At 33.2% G+C, this 14,122-nt stretch overlaps 4 protein-coding genes across 5 annotated transcripts; 3 read left to right on the top strand and 1 right to left on the bottom strand.

Moving 5' to 3' along the window:
- Positions 1 to 273: 273 nt before the first annotated feature.
- LOC123672457 (putative cystathionine gamma-lyase 2) lies at positions 274 to 2,220 on the bottom strand. 2 transcript variants are annotated; one of them, XM_045606552.1, is made up of 2 exons: positions 1,920 to 2,220; positions 274 to 1,519 (listed from the first exon to the last, which is right to left on the bottom strand). In XM_045606552.1, the coding sequence occupies exon 2, from the start codon at positions 1,498 to 1,500 to the stop codon at positions 328 to 330; it is 1,173 nt and encodes a 390-aa protein (XP_045462508.1). In that variant the 5' UTR covers positions 1,501 to 1,519; positions 1,920 to 2,220; the 3' UTR covers positions 274 to 327. The 2 variants fall into 2 exon arrangements, with proteins under 2 accessions (XP_045462508.1, XP_045462507.1); XM_045606551.1 differs by having other exon boundaries at positions 274 to 1,533; positions 1,920 to 2,218.
- Positions 2,221 to 2,565: 345 nt separating this feature from the next.
- On the top strand, positions 2,566 to 5,962 carry LOC123672452 (tetratricopeptide repeat protein 27-like). Its single transcript, XM_045606544.1, has 3 exons — positions 2,566 to 3,275; positions 3,461 to 4,303; positions 4,740 to 5,962. Exons 1-3 carry the CDS (start codon positions 2,720 to 2,722, stop codon positions 5,744 to 5,746), a joined length of 2,406 nt encoding a protein of 801 aa, XP_045462500.1. The 5' UTR covers positions 2,566 to 2,719; the 3' UTR covers positions 5,747 to 5,962.
- Positions 5,963 to 6,482: 520 nt separating this feature from the next.
- On the top strand, positions 6,483 to 9,432 carry LOC123672454 (tetratricopeptide repeat protein 27-like). Its single transcript, XM_045606545.1, has 3 exons — positions 6,483 to 7,115; positions 7,202 to 8,017; positions 8,429 to 9,432. Exons 1-3 carry the CDS (start codon positions 6,578 to 6,580, stop codon positions 9,319 to 9,321), a joined length of 2,247 nt encoding a protein of 748 aa, XP_045462501.1. The 5' UTR covers positions 6,483 to 6,577; the 3' UTR covers positions 9,322 to 9,432.
- A 398-nt stretch (positions 9,433 to 9,830) lies between these two features.
- On the top strand, positions 9,831 to 14,071 carry LOC123672455 (kinesin-like protein subito). The gene is made up of 6 exons (XM_045606546.1): positions 9,831 to 10,092; positions 10,591 to 10,870; positions 10,924 to 11,161; positions 11,472 to 11,965; positions 12,882 to 13,381; positions 13,565 to 14,071. The coding sequence occupies exons 1-6, from the start codon at positions 10,006 to 10,008 to the stop codon at positions 14,003 to 14,005; spliced, it is 2,040 nt and encodes a 679-aa protein (XP_045462502.1). The 5' UTR covers positions 9,831 to 10,005; the 3' UTR covers positions 14,006 to 14,071.
- Positions 14,072 to 14,122: the final 51 nt, after the last annotated feature.

Genomic DNA, 14,122 nt, shown 5'->3' with positions numbered 1-14,122 from the left:
GATAAAGTTGGAAAAATTGGTTGAAATATAAATGTTCACTAGAATCATATAAAATTAGGTTAATAAAATAAAACATTCATAAAATATTATTTATTTTTTCAATTTATATTCTATTATAAACTATAACATTTATTATATATTACAAATTATAATTATTTACATTTCATACAAATAAACAATATTTGTAAAATTCTAAAAAAGAATGAGGTACAAAACCCTGAGCAAGTTCAAAGAAAAAGCTTTATAAAAGAATCATACTTAAAATAAGATTTATATCAACACAGCAGATTGGCAGATATTGACACTTGAGTTATGATTATTTCTCATTCAAATAGCCTTCAATGCTTGCTCTAAATCCGAAATTAGACTTTTCACATCCTCCAAACCAACTGAAAGCCTAATTAAGTTATCAGTTATTCTCAACTTTTCTCTCTGCTCTGGTGGAACTGAGGCATGAGTCATAACACTGGGTAACTCAGCCAAACTTTCATAACCTCCTAAACTTTCTGCAAGTGTGAACTTTTTCAACGATTGCAACAATTTCTTCGAAGAATCCAAATTGCCCTTAATGTAAATGGAAAATATTCCACTATGACCACTTGTTTGTCTTTTGGTTAGCTCATAATGCGGGTGGTTTGGCAAACCTGGGTGTATTACACCTTCAACTTTTGGGTGGCTTTCAAGGTACTTCGCAATCTGGAGAGAACTTTCCGAATGTTGTTTCATTCTGAGTGCAAGAGTTTTCAAACTTCTGAGCACTTGAGAGCAATCGAATGGTGATGGTACTATACCCATAGCATTTTGCAAAAACTTAATTTCTTTGGATAATGCCTCATTATTTGTCATACATGCACCCATGACAACATCAGAATGGCCATTCATATATTTAGTTAGTGAATGTACCACAACATCTGCTCCTAACGTTAAAGGTTTTTGAAAATATGGCGTCAAAAAGGTATTATCAACAACGAGGATCACATTATGCTTTTTTGAAATCTCAGCTACTTTGGCAATATCACATACCTGAAGAGTGGGATTAGTAGGGGTTTCAATCCATATCATTTTAGTATTTGGCCTCAAATTTTTCTCAAAACTTTCAGCCTCTATTTCCGAAAAACTAGTTTCTATTCCAAACCTACTAGCAACTTTAGAGAATAATCTGTTGGTGCCTCCATAAACATCATTGATGCAGAGAATATGATCTCCACATTTCAATAATCCTAGAAGAGTGGTATTGGCTCCCAAACCTGAACTGAAACAATATCCGTATTTAGCATCTTCTAGTTTAGCTATAACCTTTTCCAGAACTTCTCTGGTAGGATTTCCACTTCTACTGTATTCATATTTCTTGAAATCAGCAGGTCCTCTTTGTTTATATGTTGTAGATGTTGAAATTGGGGTAACAACTTCCATACAAGACCATTGTTCTGGCTCTTGAGCTTCGTGAATAGCAATGGTTGAAAAATCTTCTTGGATGGGTAAGAAATGATCTCCGGACATATTGAGAATGAATTGGTTCCTGGAATAATTTCGCTGCAAAATATTGAATTTTTTAACAATACGCTCAACTCAAGCTCAAAGAGAGGTTAATTTTACTATGCGGTTGAAGGTTAGCTAATATCATAGACCTAATATCTATGGCTAATATGCGTAGACTGACATATCTGTGATATAATCTATGGTTAAAATGTACTGATATCAAAATTTATCGATTTTATATTTTGTAGTTCATCCTTGAAATATTATTAAAATTGTCGTGAAATTATTTTCAAAAAGTAAGGATTTGGACTGGCAAATCATTTATTGTTGCAGGTCATTCACTATGAAATTAACACATTTGGAAATGTTGATTGATCCTTTGTTTAGTCAATTTTTATTTCAAATTAGGATTATATGGATTTTCTGGATATCTAACTTACTGTGCGAAAACTGCGAAATAATAAAGAATCTCTATCCTTTATCACTCTTGAACTGACCGCTGAAATGGTATAGACCCCTCTCAACTCAAAATGAAGCTATAGCCTTTCATTCAACATTGTGTTGTCATATAATTTCATCAGTTCTTATCTACACGCATACACTTAAAGATAAAAATTAATTATTGATAATTGTTTCTGGGTAAATCTGGATTTGTAATGGGTTAAACTGAATTTGATAGGCCCTAAAAACAAAATGGGATTCAGCAGTCAATTACATACTACCATAATCTAATAAGAAATATTTCTTGCTTAAAATAGTTCATGGAGGTAACACGATACAAGCTATTTTAAAATCTTAAGTCATGGCAGGTATAAACGTATGAGATCAATGATGTTTAGAAAAATTTCTTTGGGAAAAATATCCGAATATCCAGATGATATAGAAATAAGTTATGTACTTTCAATTCGCTCACTGATTAAAAAAATAAAGAATAATGGCAATGTTATAAATCAAATTTTCTTCCTATTTTATTGTACTATTTCTTAATTCTCATATCGATATTTGATTTTTCCTCTATGGGCTGGGCCCTTTAGTACTAGTGTTCTGTGGGACGAGCATCCTGAAACTGTAGGAGAAATATTTCCTTGATGACCCTCGTACCTATCGATGTCTGGAAAATTGTAACCTGCCGATGAGAGGTTATATTTTTTCATAGTTTTCCAATGATCTCGTTCTAGACTGAAATTAAAATAATCAACATAGGTCCTACTACCTGCTATATTTCCTCATTGTATTAAACATGGGGGGATCCGATATTCTGAAGGAGTACTTTTTTTTTATTGAAAACAACAAAGACATAGAAGATGGAAATTATCCTGATGCATCCGAGTTAATGTGCCGAATTAGAGATACTGATATTTGGAATCATTTTATCGAAAAATCTTTTGATAGCGTCGAATTACAAGAATATTTCACTAGTCTATCGTCAGAAGTGAGAAGTAGAATATTTAAATTTGGAATATCCTGTTTTGTCCATTTTGTTCAAGCAAATTTCACAGGTCCTGATTTAACTTCTGATGTTACTGATATATTTAATAATCCCAAGATAGTGGCTATAGATTTTCCAAAATTTCTTACACTAAATAATGAAGAAATAAATGTGAATACTAAGCATCCTATTTTATTAGTTGTATCTAAATGTATTTTCGAAAAGTGTTTAGTTGCAAATATTGTGAATTCACTATGGACATGGAGAAGTATTATTATCCATCAGCAGATAATGGAAGAACTGAGCCCTCTTCTTCTGTCTCAAGCAGATGCCTTGAAAAAGCAAATCACCACCTTTAATCTCAAAGGTATACAAATATCCATAAAATTTGCTGAGATTAATTGAATTCTAAATGAAAAATTTTTGTCACATATAGTTTTCCCAGATCTTTATGGATCTCTGTTGTTCCATTTTCAAATTTTGCAGTTTAGAATTCATTTAAACTGAATATTTGATAAATATCTTAATATCTTAATACTTGTCTCATTTCAGGCTATGAGAAAGCAAAATTTGATATAGAATTTGCACAGTTATATTTAACTTTTCATCATGTAGCTAAGGCTAAGGAGCATATCTATTCAGCGGATGATATACTTGGTGTCCAATTTAGTTTACAAGGAAAACTCTCAAAAAGAGCTAAACATCAGGAAAAGGATACAGCTCAATTGACTCTAGAAATATCTATATCATCAGACAATCCAGAAATAAAACGACCACCTGTTCTCGATTTTGATATACCAAAGAATATAAAAACACACGAGCCAAAATCGGAAAAAGCATCTAATAATAAAGAAGCTCCAACTAAAGGATCTTCAAGTACGAAAAATATCAGTATTCCGAACACAGAACAGAAATTATTTTTAGCAAGAGTGAATGAGATGATGATAGCTAAGCCTCAGGAAGATTTGCAGATTGGTGAACTCCGACCATTTATTGATCTCTTGTTGAATCAAAAAAATACATGGGCTGTACGGGTAGCCACTCTGTTACTTCGTTGCAAAATCGAGACGTTGTTTGGAAAGGTAGTAGAGAAAACCTTGGCTCAGTGTAGAGAAATCATGGATTGCTATGATAGGCCTAACCCTCATATCTTAAGCCGATTTGCTGATGTTTTTAGTACAGGTTTGGTGCCTATGTGGAGGGTGGAGGTCCAATGCGCCGAAGTTCTAATGCAATTGGGCCTGAACAAGCATGCATTAGATGTGTACAAAAAGGTTCAACAGTGGGAAAATATCAATGGGTGTTATGTTCGATTGAAAGATAAACAAAAGGGTATTGACTTGATCAAGAAAAAATGTGAGGAAAAGGAATCTGTGAGAATGCTGTGTGTATTAGGTAAGAAAAATATATTTTTTTTAATGTTAATGATCTCAACCTTCAATAGTTCATATGTAAAAAGGAAGCAAAATATCTGTGAATTTGAGGCGGGAATTATTGTCTCAAACTAAATGGTTCGACTCATCGATAAAGAATTCAAGATTAAAATCAATTATGTCTGGCCGTTTTGTACAACTTTTTAACATGAAGAGATAGAGGAAAATGAATGACCCATTGTTGTTATCTTTTTTTGAGAAACTTGTAATGCGTGTATAATTTTCTGATATTTCATATCATTTTTGTTCAGTGGGTTATGTCATGTCTCTCCATTTCTGAGTACCATTCAATCCAAAATGTAAATTTTTCAGATGTTCACCTTGTGTTTCTGATCGAATAATTTAGCGGTGAATTATTGAATAAGTATTGAAAAATATTTGTGTCTAATTATTTTCAGGAGATATAACCGATGACGTATCCTGCTACGAAAAAGCCTGGGAACTTTCTAAAAAACGAAGTCATAGGGCACAAAGACAATGGGGCCATTTCTTCTATACCCGAAAGCAATATTCAGAATGCATACCTCATTATGAGAAATCGGTCAGTATCAATCCTCTTCAATCCCAAGTTTGGCTAAGACTTGGTGTTGCTGCTCAGCAGACTGAGTTGTGGCATGTAGCAGCAACAGCCTATCGGAGATATACAAACTTGGAACCCGACGGCTTCCAAGCATGGAATAATCTAGCCCAAGCCTACATTAAGATAAACAACAAAAGAAGCGCTCAGAATGCTCTGTTAGAAGCCCTGAAGTACAACTACGAAAGCTGGAAAATATGGGAGAACCTGCTCTTAGTAAGCACCGATACATACAGTTACGGAAATATCATAAAGGCCTACCACAAAGTCCTAGATTTGAAAGGGAAATATCTCAATTTGGAAGCATTGAACATCCTAGTTTTCAACGTTTGTAACGAGGTCTCAGATGAACATAAGAGAGCTGAACTGAGACTTCATGATGAGCCTGAAAACTTGATGCAAAAATGCAGAGAATTGCTGGGTAGAGTCGTCTCTATCTATCCAGGGGAAGGATATATTTGGGAGTTGTACGCTAGCCTGGTACCTCCCAGTTTACTGAGAGCGCAACGGTTCCAAAGGGCTTTCAGAGCTTATACACAAGCAGGATGGGATAAAAATCCTCAAACATGCGTGCAAGTTATGTGTTTGTGTATCAAACTAGCAGAATTAGTGCTCACTAAAGGTGTCGACCTTCAAGATCATTTGTTGTCTTCTGTAAAAACTAACTTGACTTCTGCCGTTTCTGCTACTAAGAAACACGATTGGGAGGAGTCTAGATCACTTGTTGATGAGGTTTCTGTCCATCTTGAGAGGTTGGTTGAAAAAGTCAAGAGATTGGCAGAGAAAAACAGTGAAATTAACAATGGTGAGAGACTGGTAATCCGTTAGTGTCATTTATAATTCTGCCAGTTCTTTTATTGTACATTTCAAGTTCGTAAGTTTTCATTTCAGAATGTGATTGAAACTTTTAAATTATTCCTTTTTAAATTGGACAGATTTTGCAATCATTCAAGGAAATTGTCTAATCATTCAATAATATAATTTTGAAATGTAACTTTGTGTTTGTGTAATGATTGTTTTCAAATTATATTTTTATTACGCTAATTTTTTTTTAATGTAGGATAAATATTTCCGAGTCCCCTTTTTTATTTCTTTGATTTTTATTCACTTCAAAATCTTTTTGAATTATCAATAATATAATACTAAATATTAGACTAAGTTTTTGCACATTTTCCATGTAGATTTTATTTTTCAAAAATTTGGCGGAATTTCGGGAACTTCTGAAATTTCCAATGTTAACCTAATAATTAGATACATGAAAATGATCAACAATTGATTATTCCAAAAATTATAATTTGGCAATTTGATCTTATCATCATTGGCGTAGAGTAGACAGTCACAGGGATACCTAGCTACGCCAATGCTTGACCTTTAAAATTTTATTCTACAGAAATATATTTGTGTTATATATTACCCGTACGTGTAGAGATATTTGGCAATGTTTCGTTTTTACACTTGGTCGTATTACTTTTACTTGTTACATTATGAAAACAAATTCCAGAAAATTCAATAGTTCAAATAATCAGTAGAATACTTTTCTAATCTCTATTTTATGTTGTTTTTTTTTGTGTTCTGTGGGTATTTCAATCAAATCGGTGCTTCCAATATAACCTCTAATTTCCACACTTTTCAGCAGGTGAAACATTCCAAATATAAACAATGGATATTTCAAATTTACTTGACGAATATTTTCTTTCCATCGAAAACAATAAAGATATTGAAGGTGGAAAGCATCCCAACGCATTAAAATTAATTGAACAATGTGATATGAATTTTGGGGACTTGGTGGGTGATGTAGATATCCTTATAGATAACACTAAATCAAAGGAGTTTTTCTCCAGTTTACCACTAGAAAAAAGAATTAGAATTTTTAAAATGGGTATATCCTGTTTTGTGCATTTCGTTCAAATAAATTTTACTGGACCTGAAACCACACAACTTTTAAAGGTTGATATTAGCTCAGCGAATGAGAATATTATTCTAGGCCATGAAGAAGTAAATCCAAATACTAGGCATTTATATTTACTTTATATTTCTAAAACTATTTTTGAGAATTGTTTGGTAGAAAATATTGTGAATTTATTATGGACCTTGAGATGTATGATTATACACCAGCAGATCATAGAAGAGCCAAGTCCAGCTCTTTTATCACAAGCAAATGATTTAAAAATTCAATTTGAAGCATTTGAGCTACCAGGTATGAACATTAATAATAATTGTAATTATTGTTATAGAATCTCAGGTCATTCCCAAAATTTACAATCTCACAATTTTTCATTACAGATTATATAAGAGCAAAGTTTGATCTAGAATTCGCACAATTTTACTTATTACTCCGACATATAAATAAAGCAAATCAACACTTGGATTCTGCAGAAAATAAACTAGGAATAAGATACAACTTTGGTGGAAAATTAGGAAAGAGGACCAGATACCAAATAAAAGATTTGGCTCAAATGACTCTTGAAGTAACATTAGATAATCCTGAAATGAAACGTCCACCAGTTCATGATTTTGAAGTACCAAAAGACATTCCTCTGAAAGATGATGTTAGACTGGATCAAATACAATTTTCAGAACCACAAGAATCTGTAACCAATTTTCCCAATACAGAACAGAAGTTTCTTTTAACTAGAGTGCAGGAAATGATAATTGCAAAACCTAAAACTGAGTTAATTAGAGAAGAAATTCTACCATTTCTTGATTTTATTTTAAACCAGAAGAATACTTGGAGTGTAAGAGTTGCATCTCTAATGCTTCGTTGCAAATATGAAAACTCTGTTAGAACAATTAGCAGAAAAATAACACAATGTGAAGAAATTTTACAAAGTTATGACAAGCCTGCACCACATGTTTTGAACAGATTTGCAGATGTCTTTAGTACAGGTTTGAAACCAAAATGGAAAACACGTTCAGATTATGCTGAAGCATTACTGTCAATGGGACTTGTAAAGGATGCCTTAAATATTTATTTGGATATCAAAGATTGGGAATCTGTGATAGTATGCTACACTTTATTAAAGTTGAGACATAAAGCTGCAGAAGTAATTGAAGAACAACTAAACATAAAGGAAACGCCCAAATTGTGGTGTCTATTAGGTAAGATCATATCTTTTTATATTAAAAATGTTTCCAAAAATTTATACGATATTTTCTAATAAGAAATTCTGAAAATCTCTGAATTTACAATAGGTTATGTGACATAATACAAAATATTAAAATTATAGATTAGTCTTTGATGATGATATTCATCCATTTGACAAAAAAAGTAATAAATAGACAAGAAAGCTTAAAAAATTTGAATAACTCATATATTTCGTCACATGATGTGAAACGAACTGGATTGGCTAAACTTACGATGACGTCATTTTGATGTAAACACATGTGTTATTTGGCTTTTCATTCCTTTGCATTTTGCTGCTAACATAGGCAATTTCTACAATAAAATTATTTTATTATTTAAAAAAATTGTGGTAACTCTTAATTTAATATCATTTTTAATTGATTCAGGTGATGCTACAGACTCTGTTCATTGTTACGAAAAAGCTTGGGAGCTATCAAAAGGAAAGAGTCACATGGCTCAAAGACATTGGGGGTATTACCTTTTTGAACGAAAGGAATACCAAGAATGTATACCCCATTTTGAGCAGTCGGTGGCTATAAACCCTCTTCAAGCGGCAGTTTGGTTGAGACTTGGTTACTCAGCTCTAATAACAAAAAATTGGCAATTGGCTGCGACAGCTTACATAAGATACACACACTTGGAACCGGAAGGATTTCTGGCTTGGAACAATCTGGCTCAAGCTTACATCAAACTAGGACGCATGAAAGAGGCTCACAACGCTCTGAACGAAGCTCTGAAATACAATTTCGACAACTGGCAAATCTGGGAGAATTACTTGTTAGTAAGTTGCGATATAGGCAACTATCAAAATGTCATTCAAGCTTACCATAGGATTTTAGATTTTGACAAAAAATATGTGAATCTAGCCGCATTGATTATGCTTACTGAACTGAGTTCTAAAGATGATTCCGATGAGAATGTTATAAAACAAACAAGAGAATTATTCGGAAGAATAACTTCGGTAGATACTGGTAATAGTTTAGTTTGGGAATTGTACGCTAATATTTCACCACTTGGACGAATTAAAGCTGAACGTTACCAAAAGGCCTACAGATATGCAACTCAACAACGTGGGTGGGAAAAAAATGTTAAGTCTTGTTTAGATGTGTTGACTTTGTGTTCTAAAATGCGTAGCTTTATGCAGATCGATGATATAGATTTGCCTGTAGATTTGTTGTGTTCTATGAGACTTAATATTAGATCTGCTTTAGCTGCAGCAAAAAAAAATGAAAATGAAGATGTCCAAACTTTTTTGAGTAAGCTTGTTGCTGAAACCTGAAATATATTTTGATTTTCGATATCTGGCTGTATCGAAAAATTGTAAAAAGCAATTTTATTAATAGAACATGTACATCTATAGAAAACTATCAAAATAAATTATTTTCAATATGTTTTTCATTTCTTATGTTCATACCCTTGATGTCGGAGAAGAAAATTTGGTATTTTGCAAATACATATTTCTAAAGTCAACTTCATCACAAATATATGTTTGAATAAACTGATTTACAAAATTTAAGATCACAATTCTATATTTGATGTTTGTTTCGTTCGAAATTAAAAAGAATTATTCTGTTCAGAATGGCAAAACTTTGTAACTAGAACAGGTCGATAAAGTACTTGTTTGGTAGATTGGTCATATAGTCTCCAGGGGGCGCTATGATTTTTGGTTTCCATTTAGAAAACATCAGATAATGGACTGGGATGAATGTTTGAACTTCAAACACTAGTTTATTTCTTAGAAAAAAAGGTCGATTTGACATGGTTATAGCCAATCTTCATTAGAGAAGAACAAATAAATTTGTGGTGCAGTGACGTCACTTCCTCATCCAACGTTTATTTTCAACAAGACTTTTCAAATTTAACAGCATAATAATTGTTGACTTTTTCAATTTTCCTTCCTAGTTGTATATGAACTTTTCATACAATCATTGTGGTTATTTGATTGAATGTGATATGTATAAAAATGAGATTCACAACATTGAAAGCTCTTGATTCAAGCGTTCTTGCTGGCCAACTGATAAATGTTGATGAAGAGATAGACTCGTTTTCAGTGAGTTATTTCACTTAGAATAATTGGCCCCGTCGTATTTTACAATAATACTGTGATCGTAATATTCTAAAAAAATAGTCTCATATTCTGTTTGAACATAAAAATATACTTTGGTTTTTCAGAAATCCTATCATTAATATTGTCAAATATTTTTTTTCGATTGGGACCAACAATAAAAATTGAAATATCAAAGCATAACGATGTGGAAATTGATTATCCATTATAGTTATTGAGACAAAATTATCAAATGGTTTCCTTTTTGCATTCTTAAAAAAACGAATTGTTTTTATGTTTTTCCATATGATTAAGGTTTCTCTACACAAAATTCATGTCACTTTATGTGTTTTTCAGATCTTTTTTTCGTATGTATGAATCCTAATTATTGTATTCCATGTGAAACTGTTACAGCACTAGTTTTATTTAGATATTATGAATTTTAGTTGTTTTCAATCATCTATAATTTTAATTAGTTTTAAAGTTAAACATATTTTGTTATAGGACGATGACCATCTCCATATCTATTTGAGAATAAAGGATGGCATTCAAGAGTTCAAAGATTTATACAAAGTTCCAGACCCCCAAACAATTATTTCCAAAATCCCAGAGGGGACAAGGAACACAAAAGATGATATTATCATGAAGAAATATAATTTCACAAAAATATTTGAACCCAAAACAACCCAGGCCGAAATATTCAGTGAACTGGTTAAACCAAAGCTACTGAAATTTATTAATGGTCAAAATTCCACACTTCTGACTTATGGTGTTTCAAGCTCTGGCAAGTTGGAATTGAATTCTTCATTCAATGTAATGAGAAATGTCTTTTTACAGGCAAAACGTATACCATTGTTGGAACAGCTGAAATGCCTGGTTTATTACCTCGGTCCTTAGAATATATCTTTAGTTCACTTCCTGATATAAAAGAAGCGCCTATATACAAACCTGTTCCTTATGGCAAGATCATAAGATTAACAGAGGATGAGATTATCAAAGAAAGACAATTTAAAGAGGAAATTTTAAATTTCAAATGGTCAAATAGTGCCAAATGTGAACACATCAATACCTATGAGTGAGTAATAGTTCAGTTATGTTCTAATTCAAAGTATTTCAGATATTTTGATTTGAAGATACACAGGGGTTCGATTTTGACTATTTCTGTTAGTAAATATCCAAAAAAGGCTCTCTAAACTCTTAAAACTCTTTAAATAATTCTTTTATCATAACTAGAATTTGAACAGATTAATTTCCTCTATAGAGAGGTCATTTAAAACGGTGCCATGTATGTGTCAGGCCTGGGACTCATCAAGTAACTTGGTATTCTACAATAAACCAATTTGTAGAATTTCATTCCTTTAATAATGTGAATACTCAATATTTAGAGGTATGAAGAATCGCCTGAGTGGATTCCCAGGAGCTACATTAGCTGACAATTGCCCATCTTTATCCGTCAGTCTGTGGGTCTCCTTCGCCGAAATTTATAATGAGCACATTTACGATCTACTCCAAACGAAAGAAATGAAGAAGGAAAAGCTGAAATTGGGCTGTGCCAATGGTAAAACCTACGTGAAGAATCTCACAATCGTGCATGTCACTTCGGGCTTGGAAGCGTACCAAGTTCTCCAGTACGGCTTACACCATCTCAACTATGCCAAAACGAACATCAATAGTCATTCAAGCAGGTCGCATTCGATATTCACGATATGGCTAACTCAGACAGGGAAGGACTTTGAAGAGGAGAGCCATATCAGCCATTTCAATTTTTGTGATTTAGCGGGGGCCGAACGTTCTAAGAAAACTTTGAATGTCGGAGATAGATTGAAGGAATCTAATAACATCAATACTTCGTTGTTGGTCTTGGGCAGGTGCATAGCAGGTAAGCCGACAATTATTGTTGTTATTAGGTTTGAAACGTTCCCAAAACTGACCGTTTGTCCATTTGTCTGTTTGTGATAGTTCCAATACCGATTTGCGAGCACTATCTAACCGTCCTATAGTAAGGAGAAAGGTAGTTGTATTGTTCCAAGAATTCATTTCAAGTAATCTGTCAACATCAAGTTAGTGCACAATTTATTTGAAGCACATTTCATATATTCTTATATTCTTCTCGCACCTAAAATTGTTCCACTCTGTAATCCCAGAAAATATTTGAAGTAGATGCAATCTCTTTTGGCCCAATTGTATCATTTGTAAAAGCACAACGGAGATGCATAGTGGTGTGTGCATGGTGTGTCTATTTATAGCTGTAAAACTTAAAGACAAAATAGGAGATTTTTCAAATTTATGCCTACTTGATTTAGAGGGATCGCGTCAATTCCAGATGGCGCATACATCGTTTATATTTGACATTTCTCTCGATTCTCGGCTCTCGTGACCTTTGACTATTATTATTATTATTTTATTATACTCTGTCATTATATACCATTCATCTCATTAAACATTCGATAAGAACTGAATTGTGATTTATTGTGAAAGTTTGTAAAGTTTAAAATCAGTATTTCATTTTTAAACGGCGCCAGCCATATAGCGGGAATTCGAAAATTTCTGGAGAGCGCCACCTTACAGAACTCTGGTGAAGCAGAACACCAAAGCAACAGGTAGATATCTCAAAAAGTCTGAAACAAAATCGAATCACTGCACACACCAGGTATTCTATGCATCTTAAGCACAACCAAGCACTAGCTTTGTCTGAACATTTTTATCTTATCATAACAAATTCTTCTTTGGGGTTGAAACAAACCTATTGCATTTATACTTATTGGATATTTCTTCATGTTAAAATTTATTTCAAGCCGTGAGGAAAGCCCAGCAATATTCCAAACAGAACATCATTCCGTTCAGAGAATCAAAATTGACTCAGTTATTCCAAAATGCACTGTCTGGGCTAGAGGACATATGTATGATAGTCAATATTAACCCCTGCAAAGAACTTTGGGAAGAAACCCAACACGTTTTGAACTTTTCCGCAATCGCCAAAGACATTGTGGTCAGTAAACCCCCATCGGTGCCTGTTAGGAGGAGCGAAAGGATTACCCAACTTCTGAGCCAAAGATTAGATACCGCTATAGGAACTGAGAAAGAGAATCGATTGGAGAAGCTGAAGAATGAATTAGCTGAAATTGTCGAACAACTGGAGATGGAGGATATGAACCAAATGAAAGAAATCGAATTGATGAGGAATGAAATTATATCGGAATATAATCAAATACAGGAAGACCGGAAAGAAGAGATGGAGTATGAAATTTTGGCACTGAGAAAAGGACTGATGGAAGATAATGAAAGGAAATTACAGGTATGGTTGGTATCTGACAATCACTAAAAATTATTATCTATTCTTCTCAAAAAAAAAAATTTCTAGTAGTATTTTAGAAAATTACACAGAATAATTTGATAGGATTTGAAAACCTGTCAAGCCTATTTTATATTCGGTTTTTTTAAATCCGGATTGGATTCCTAACAGAAATATAATTTTTAGGCAATTAAGTCAGAAATCATGCAGAGGTATGGCCTCTCAGAAGATGAACCAGATGAGTCCTCAAGTGAAGAAGTCATAAATGTGAGTTCGGATGAAGAATCAGATTCCGATCCTTATAAAGTTGAGACCGTCAATCTTGTCAGTTCTGATGAAGAGATGGAAGAAGAAGAAGAAGAGGAAGAAGAAATAGATAAATGGAGGAGGAAAGTACGTACACAAGAAGACCAGATTGCGGAGCGTCAAAAAACCATATTTGACCTCAGAAAGAGGATTGACGAATTGAAATTGAAAATTAATACAAAGGCAAGTGAGAAAAGTTTTGAGGAGAAAGACTTTGAGGAGGAAGATTTTGAGAAGAAAGATGTTGAGGAGTCTCAAGAATTGGATGGGAGCGTGAGGAAGAAACGTTGTTCTCTTCCAAACCAGATCTTTACAAATTGATTGCCTTATTTTAATTGATTCGTTTCTACTGTGTATTTTGTCATGTAAATAAATTGTTTTTTGTTATGAGTGTTCATTCGTAAAAGGTTAGCATGAGAAATTTTTTTGATGTGATTT

Source organism: Harmonia axyridis, chromosome 2 (assembly GCF_914767665.1).
Source record: "Harmonia axyridis chromosome 2, icHarAxyr1.1, whole genome shotgun sequence".
NCBI lineage: Eukaryota > Metazoa > Arthropoda > Insecta > Coleoptera > Coccinellidae > Harmonia > Harmonia axyridis.
The sequence above is the reverse complement of the archived record's forward strand: the minus strand, read 5'-3'. Positions and strand labels throughout refer to the sequence as shown.

Excerpts from the sequence above, each read along its gene's own strand:
- LOC123672455 (XM_045606546.1), top strand. The coding sequence starts at position 10,006 with ATGAGATTCACAACATTGAAAGCTCTTGATTCAAGCGTTCTTGCTGGC. Across the intron at positions 10,871-10,923 it reads TTATGGTGTTTCAAGCTCTG|GCAAAACGTATACCATTGTT; the intron begins GCAAGTTGGAAT and ends GTCTTTTTACAG. Across the intron at positions 13,382-13,564 it reads ATAATGAAAGGAAATTACAG|GCAATTAAGTCAGAAATCAT; the intron begins GTATGGTTGGTA and ends TATAATTTTTAG.
- LOC123672454 (XM_045606545.1), top strand. The coding sequence starts at position 6,578 with ATGGATATTTCAAATTTACTTGACGAATATTTTCTTTCCATCGAAAAC. Across the intron at positions 7,116-7,201 it reads TGAAGCATTTGAGCTACCAG|ATTATATAAGAGCAAAGTTT; the intron begins GTATGAACATTA and ends TTTTCATTACAG. Across the intron at positions 8,018-8,428 it reads CAAATTGTGGTGTCTATTAG|GTGATGCTACAGACTCTGTT; the intron begins GTAAGATCATAT and ends TAATTGATTCAG.
- LOC123672457 (XM_045606552.1), bottom strand. The coding sequence starts at position 1,500 with ATGTCCGGAGATCATTTCTTACCCATCCAAGAAGATTTTTCAACCATT.
- LOC123672452 (XM_045606544.1), top strand. The coding sequence starts at position 2,720 with ATGGGGGGATCCGATATTCTGAAGGAGTACTTTTTTTTTATTGAAAAC. Across the intron at positions 3,276-3,460 it reads CACCACCTTTAATCTCAAAG|GCTATGAGAAAGCAAAATTT; the intron begins GTATACAAATAT and ends GTCTCATTTCAG. Across the intron at positions 4,304-4,739 it reads GAGAATGCTGTGTGTATTAG|GAGATATAACCGATGACGTA; the intron begins GTAAGAAAAATA and ends AATTATTTTCAG.